At 40.0% G+C, this 8113-nt stretch overlaps 1 protein-coding gene across 2 annotated transcripts; it reads left to right on the forward strand.

Moving 5' to 3' along the window:
- Nucleotides 1-2627: 2627 nt before the first annotated feature.
- Nucleotides 2628-7089, forward strand: ARF6 (ADP ribosylation factor 6). Of its 2 annotated transcripts, none has more exons than XM_063091082.1 (2): nt 2628-2653; nt 3300-7089. In XM_063091082.1, exon 2 carries the CDS (start codon nt 3785-3787, stop codon nt 4310-4312), a length of 528 nt encoding a protein of 175 aa, XP_062947152.1. In that variant the 5' UTR covers nt 2628-2653; nt 3300-3784; the 3' UTR covers nt 4313-7089. The 2 variants fall into 2 exon arrangements, with proteins under 2 accessions (XP_062947152.1, XP_062947151.1); XM_063091081.1 differs by lacking the exon at nt 2628-2653 and adding an exon at nt 3087-3201.
- Nucleotides 7090-8113: the final 1024 nt, after the last annotated feature.

Consider the following 8113-nt stretch of genomic DNA (forward strand, 5'->3'; position numbering starts at 1 on the left):
CTCACCATGTGGTCAGAATTGTCCTTAGCACTGGATGGGATGAAAAAATATATATGACTAGGTCATACAGAATGAACAACTTTTAAGAGCTATAGGAATTAGGGGTAAACAGTGTGGAGTACTATTGTTAGAGAAGACATTCACTTCATTCTAAAAACAGAAGGTCTAAGTCATTTTTTACAAGTAAATATTTTTCTTATAAGATAGTATTTTAGTCAGGAATATTTTAGCATATTATAGGTGGTTGTTGAACAGATTAGAAATTATGAAGTGGTATTTTCTAGGTAAACCTGGTTTGTAAATAATTTGGAGAAATCTCTTCACTTACAGGCTTTGAAAAGCAAAGATCAATTTTTCTACAGTTAGATTTTGGAGCTTTCATCTGTTTAAAACTTAAAAGAGTAAAACAGTGCAAACTGAGAAATGTTGTATTTTGTTTCATAAATGGAAATTTTGGTTTATCTGTAAAATATTTCACTGAATGAAAATAATATTTTTAAAATAGAAATTTACTCTTTTAAAATTGTTAATTGTTTCAAGAAAGAATCAAGAAAATAAAATGTTTTATCTGTGGTACGATTTAGCAGTTGCCTAAATTGTTACCTTTTGCAAATATTTTGGTTTTGTTAAAATTCGCTTACTCCCCCCACCAATGGCATGATTACATATACAAAGTTTAAAATTTCAGTACCTGAGTTTATTTTCTGGCCATTACTATTAGTTTTATGTTATGATTATTACTTAAAATAACTTATTATAAGATGCATTATATGATGAGCCACTCTAGATATCCAGTATTCTAACATATACCACTATATGAAAAGCTTACCGATTTAACCTATTACTTCAAACCCCCAGATTGAAAAAAAATAGTATGTGCTTTTCCTTTTTAGTTTTGTCTTATTTGTGGGATAAAAGGAATTCTTTCATTTGAATGATTGAACTTCTGATACCTACATGCTGCTGCTTTATAGTCACTGGGGACATTGTGTTGACAAGAAAATCTCTGTCTCCATGAACCTTTCACTCTGGTGGGAAATGAATTAATGGAAAATAGCTTTAAAAAAAAATTTTTTTTTAAAATCCTTAGAACAGTGCCAGTGCCAGGAAGATGCCAGTGCTTCACACTGCTTCTGTTTTGAATTATAGCATACCTTCCATTGAAAAATAAATCCAAGCCCAGCAGGTTAATCTTCCCAGAAAAACTGGAATCTGCTCCAAGAAAACGATTATGTTGGAATGGAACAAAGTACAATACATGCTTCTATTTGAGACATATCAAAAAAACTCTTCCCCCAGATAAAACAATAATTATTAATGACACTTTATAAACCATTTTAAGAAATACTGTAAATGAGGCTCAATACAACAGTGTGAGATAGACAAGGAGCTGGCATAATTTTATTCTGGGGGCTGCTGGCCAGTTAGGGACATAGAACCCTGGGCTTTGGTGTTACAGCACCACGCTCTGACCAACTAACCTAACCAGCCACTCCATGTGGCATAATTTTTTGGTTAAGAGAATGGTCTGTAGATTCATGATTTAATCCCAGCTCTGTGACTTTAAGAAAAATTACTTAACCTATTTGACCCTGTTTCCTTATGTGTAAAATGTTAATACTTCATATGATTGCTGTGCAGATTAGAATAAAAAATTTAAAGTATTTAGGACAGTGTTTGCCATACAAACATTCAATAAATGGTAATTATTCTCATTATTTCATGGTATGATTCTTCATCTGACTTTACAGATGAAGAAATTTTACTTAACGGAGATTGAGACTTAAGGATTCACAGCTACAAAATAGAGGGGTGACACTCGAAAGCCAATCTTCTGACTCCAAATCCTTTTTTCAGTTTTATGACAGTGCATCTTAAGGCAAATGGAAAGTAAATTAGATCATTGTTAGAATATTAATACGTTTAATAAGTGTACTTCAGGCTGAAGTTTATATGGTTATCATTTAACCTATCTAACGTTATCAAATTTTTTAATATTGTAAAATAAAAATAGTATGCTATACGCTGTTATAGCATTTGCCTTTTTAAAAAAAAAACCTATTTCCTGTTTTTTCTCCCCTTATTTGGTATTTACTTTAACTTCAGGTTAAACTTAACTTTAAGTCAAGGTACTTTAACTTTGTCTCACTGTATCACTAACCATTTGATACAAAAAGTCTTCCACAAACATTGTATTATTTAATTTTCAAGTGGGGTGGAGTAAGCAAGGTCAGTTCATATGTGAGATAAAGTCCGCAAGGTTAAGTTGCCCAAATCAGGGAATGGAAGTAGTTGGTCTTTCTGAATCTAAATTCTATGCTAAGATAATACTGTCTAGGCTTCTTAAAGGGGAGCTACTACTAATCACACTTAAAGGAGATGATATTTAAATGAGTATGAAAAAAAAGTTGAAAACACGGCAAGGCACGGCAGCTCTTCATAATACTATAATTTTTAAGAAACGTGGGCTGGTCCTGACGAGATATGTGAGATAGGGCTCAAACACTCCTAAGGAGGGCTTCAAAGCGAACCTGCCCGTAAACGCGCCACGCTGACTGGCAAATCCCATAGGAAACACTGGCCTCCCACGTGTCTTTCAGGAAACACACAGAACTCGAGGGATAAAGGACGCCAAGAAGGAATAGGAGAAAAGGTAAAAGCGGAGAATAGGGTTTCCCTGGGAGATTGAGGGCGCGCCAAGGCTGGGGTGGGCTGGAATGAGGGCACCAAGGTCTGAGAACAAGCCAGGAAGCACCTCGGTGGGGGCGTTCGTCGTGGGAGTGGGCTGCCCACGGGCCCCACCTTCTGAAGCTGTCCCAGTGGATGCGCTCCCTTGGCTGGTTGAGGGCAAATGGGAAGGAGGAGCGCTGAAGAGAAAAGCAGGGAAAAAGACGGTAGATCAGCTACAGGTGGGAAAGCGTCAGAGTCCGAGGTTCGCGGGCTCCAGGTGGGCCTCACTTATGAGCCCTCCGAGACGCCGTAGCCCCGCCCCCTGGCGCGTGGCGCCCATGACGCTAGGCGCGCGGGCTGCTCGCCTTACAGAGGTCGCTCTTGTCCGAACGGTCGGCCTCTGCTGCGCCTGCGTGGTCGGGAGGGGAAGTGAGGCGGTTTCCTCCGCGCCTTTTCCGGCTGCGGCGGCGGCAGAACTGGGAGGAGGAGGTGCAGGCCAGACGGAGCCCGCGCTCTGGGCGGCGGCTGGAGGTAACCTCCTGGGCCGAGCTGGAAAGGCGGGCCGCCTCGGCCTCCGCTCCCCGCTGGAACTCCAGCGGTAACTCCTGTCTTCCTCTCTGTCTCTGCAGGCAGCGCTCCGAGTTCCCGCGAGGATCAATGACCTGACGGGGCGCCGGAGCCGCGCTGCCTCTAGGGTGGTCTGAGCCGGTGGTGAGCCCGGTGCTCGCGGACCGGCGGGCGGGCCGGAGAGCCGCAGTCTCCCGCGGCGGGGTGAGAAGGCGGTGGAGCGGGAACCGCGGCGGCGCTCGCGCGGCGCCTGCGGGGGGGAAGGGCAGTTCCGGGCCGGGCCTCTCCTCAGCAGGGCGGCGGCTCTCGCCGCACAGACTCAGGGCCCTGGCGGCAGCGGCGACTGGAGGAGTCAAGTTGTGTGGGGTGATGTCCGAGTGAGCGGCTGGCCCGGGCCTCTGCCCCTAGGAGGCAACTCCCACGCAGGCCGCTCGGGCGCCCTCGCGGCTGGGAGGCTTGGTTTCGGTTTCGCAGCAGCGGCTGCGGCGTGGTTGGCTGAGGGGACTCGGGACACCTGAATGCCCCCGGCCCCGGCTCCTCCGACGCGATGGGGAAGGTGCTATCCAAAATCTTCGGGAACAAGGAAATGCGGATCCTCATGTTGGGCCTGGACGCGGCCGGCAAGACAACAATCCTGTACAAGTTGAAGCTGGGCCAGTCGGTGACCACCATTCCTACCGTGGGTTTCAACGTGGAGACGGTGACTTACAAAAACGTCAAGTTCAACGTATGGGATGTGGGCGGCCAGGACAAGATCCGGCCGCTCTGGCGGCATTACTACACCGGGACCCAGGGTCTGATCTTCGTAGTGGACTGCGCCGACCGCGACCGCATCGACGAGGCCCGCCAGGAGCTGCACCGCATTATCAATGACCGGGAGATGAGGGACGCCATAATCCTCATCTTCGCCAACAAGCAGGACCTGCCTGATGCCATGAAACCCCACGAGATCCAGGAGAAACTGGGCCTGACCCGGATTCGGGACAGGAACTGGTATGTTCAGCCCTCCTGTGCCACCTCAGGGGACGGACTCTATGAGGGGCTCACATGGTTAACCTCTAACTACAAATCCTAATGAGCATCCTCCACCCATCCCCCGGAAGGAGAGAAATCAAAAACCCATTCATAGGATTATCGCCACCATCACCTCTTTTCAATTGCCACTTTCTCTTCTTTTGAATTTGAACTCTGGAGTTGACTGTACTACGGTTTGGGAGGGTTTGGGGATTTTCTTTTTTGTTTCCTTTTTTATTTTTTTTTGGCTTTGCGTTAGGATGCTCTGATCTGACATTTGACATGAACACAAAGTGCTAGATGCTCTGTTGACTTCCAGCAAATGGGATTGGGAAAATATAGCAGTTTTGGTAAAGTCCTTTATAATAATGGTTTGATTTTTTATTTCGACAGAATCTTTTTCTGCCAATGTATGCTTTTTTCCTTTTTGCCCAGTTTTCTTATCACTTGCTGTAGATGGCTTATTTTGCATTCATGCAGACTATGTTGCAAGTCTGTTTCATCTAGTAAACTGAAAATTATTGCTTAATCAAACTGCCGTTTGTCTTTTATATTTAAGGCCTTCTCCCCTCCCTTTTATGAGTTCTAACTTTAATTTAGTAATTTCAGATATGACCTTTTATATCTTAAGACCAGTACAGTAAACTTAGCCCACAGTGGCAAATAATGAGTAATATCATTGTAATATGTTCCAGTTGCACATCAGTATGTTAAACAGGTAACGTAAGAAGTTCTTTGAAATGTCAGCTATTAAGTTCTGAGACATACATCATGCATGAGTAGGAATAAAACCCAAGTTCCCCATAACATAGCTAACTTACGCTGCATAAAAATATGAAAGTGTAACCCGTAAAGGACGCAGATTTTTAATTGCACTGCGAAGTTAGCAACTTTGCTGTTTTCCTTCTTTTTTTTTTTTGACTTTAAAAAATAGACTCTTTCCAGAAAATGGAGCAATAATGGTGTATGCCAAACACAGATGAAATATTTGTAGATATCTTAAGTGACTTTTGGGCAAAACTGGAATATACACTTTTACCTTGTTTCAAATGTCTAAGACCAGTAGTTTTAAAGTTACTAAGACCTTTACTTTGTTCATTAATGAAGCATTTAAGAATTCAAATGATATGCACCTTTTACCTAGTTGGAAAAATACACATTCCTGTTTTCACATTACAGCAACTGATTAAGCTGAAGATAAAAGTCATTTTTTTATAGATGAGTGATCCACATCTACATTAATTAGAACACTGGAAAAGATGTTTTATAAAAAAGGTATTTAATATTGTTTGATTGTAGGATTAACTCATGCAAATAGTAAGATATCTTGTTGGTTCAATAGTACACTCTCCTTTAAGAAAGCAAATGTGTTGAATGATGTGTAGACTTGAGGGATGACAAAGGGGAAGTAGGATGAAGAGAAAGAACCTACAAATGACAATGAATGTAAACTTATTTTTCTTCAAGGGTATGCAGTGTGCTCACTGTTGATATAGATCCTAACAACATTACTTGATAGCTGGTTAGGACCAGTAACTAGATTGAGACCACTATGATAATATTTTGAACCAAATGTTCGTGTTTGATATAGAATTGTGAAGCAGCATCTGGTTCTTGTATAGCCTTAAGGATTAATCTTAGTGATCCTCAAGGAATTAAACTTAGGGAATTTCAGAAATGTAGACTGCAAAAGCAGTATACAGGAAAAGGTGGAGTGGGTTTTGTTTATGAGGGTATCTGAAAGCTAAAATTGAGCGGGATATCATGGTATAGTTGGACAGTATTGGTCCTTCAAGCTTTGGCCATATCGTATAATGGAGCTTTTACCAAAGATGTATGAGAAGCATACGGCTATAAAAAAAATAAACTATTTAAAGTAAAACTTTTGACAAGTGTTTTACTTAAAGCAGATGAGAAAAGGTGCTATATTGTAGGCTCCTGCTGGTGCAGAGGGATTTTTGAATTCAAGATGCAACTAAACCTAAAATTCTGTTTCACTTTAGTGGAAGTATCTCTGGAAATGAGGCTGATAAATGCACCTAAGAACATTTTAGTTGCTTTTTAAAATTCCCAAAGCTCCACCATAAATGTAATTCTTAGTATTTTAAATGATTACATTTTAAGGTACATAAACATGGGTTATACAAATATCAATGCTATAGTAACATCCTGAAACAAAACAAGCACAAAGGTATAAATGCCTAAACTGGAGGAAACTTGAAACCCTCATGTTAATTCTTAAATGTAGTATTTCTAACTTGTGACAGTTAGATTGGTAGGCAGCCATTTTTTGTGTGTCTTAAAATAACTGGGGGCATAGTTAAAATTTTATACATCAAATGATTGCTATTATTGAATGTTGCAGGTGAGATGTAGTTATTTTTAGTTTATTTGAAATGTCTGACTGAAAATGGGGGTGGGGGGAAGCAAATATTTGAAATTTGGGAAACCCTAAACCTTTTGGTAAGAAATTGTAATTTTTACATTTTCTTTAAGGATATAAAAAGTTTATAATTGATGTAGTTAAATCAAGCCATAACCATTGGTGATTATGGAGCAGGTAATTATAGCCTGCAGAAAAAGTCATAACTAAGAATTTAAGAATTTAATAAATATAAGATCCTGAAGTTTTTGTTTAATTGCATCAATTTCTGTATTTATGTGAATTTATAAACTGCAGAAAGTTTGAATGAGGTTAATCTTGTCTAATATAATTAAATGAGTCTGTAGACTGTGATCTCCCCAAACTCAAAAGTACAGTGCTTGGAATTGTGTTCTTTATGGTTGTAGTATTGGTAAAGCACTAATATGCAGAAAATAAAGGAATTACACAGTGCAGTTTCTCACGTTATGTTACTTGTCTGAACTAGATAAAGGGACATTTGATGTGTTGGGCCATGTTATTCTCCAGGGATATATGTTAAAAAGTGAATTTGGGAGTCACCTGACTTACAAGAACAGAAAAAGAATTTGGTTCTTGTAAATGCTGGCTATTTAAGGAGGTTTGCCCTATTTTAATTCCACCAAACTTAATCTGATTTTATGGTAACTTAGGACGCAGAAATAGTTGAAAAGAATTTTTAAAAATTAAGGTCCTTCATTTCCTGTAGCGGCCAGCCAACCCCCCTCTTTTCCCTCCCCCACCCAAATTAAGGTCCTATAGCAGTCTTTATTACGTGTTTCCAAATAACAACCTTAGCGTTTTTAGAAATACAGAATTGTGTCAATAAAGAGCTGGCCTGTGTTGCTGTCTTAATCCTTGGCAATAGACTTTGGGATTTTAGTTTATCTTAGAGGTCAAAATTGCTTGGTTTAAAAGAATGACAGGATTACAGACACTTAGAAAGTAAAATAGTATATGAGTAACTTATTGGATAAAAGGCTTTTTAAACATTTTTTCAAGCATTCCGTCCTGTGTTAGCAATTTTAGTAGTTTTAGAATGTCTTAATGTACTCTCTCATATGGTTTACCCCCACATTAACACATTAACATTTATTAGTATTTTTAATACTGTGATTTATTAAGAAATATCTAGTATCAATTTGTCAGTAATGGTAGAAAAATATTTTCCTCTTTAATGGTTTTTATTTTTTTGGAGGGTGGCTGGCTGGTACAGGATCCGAACTGGTGACCTGGGCTTATAAGGCTGCACTCTAACCAGCTGAGCTAACTGGCCAGCCTTTTAATGGGTTTTTATGCTTTAATATAAGCTTAGAAATATAGTAGCCTTTTAATCTGAATGCTGATGGAGCTTATGAAATTCCTAAAGTTATTTCCTCTGAGCATAATGTATTTGGAGTATAACATTCAGTAGAATCTAGCTTTTTGCTTTGTTTAATTAAATAGAGACTAAGGAATGAT

This window comes from Cynocephalus volans, chromosome 3 (genome assembly GCF_027409185.1).
Source record: "Cynocephalus volans isolate mCynVol1 chromosome 3, mCynVol1.pri, whole genome shotgun sequence".
NCBI classification, from domain to species: Eukaryota; Metazoa; Chordata; class Mammalia; order Dermoptera; family Cynocephalidae; genus Cynocephalus; species Cynocephalus volans.

What these genes read in the sequence shown, in the direction of transcription:
- ARF6 (XM_063091082.1), top strand. Translation starts at nt 3,785, where the DNA reads ATGGGGAAGGTGCTATCCAAAATCTTCGGGAACAAGGAAATGCGGATC.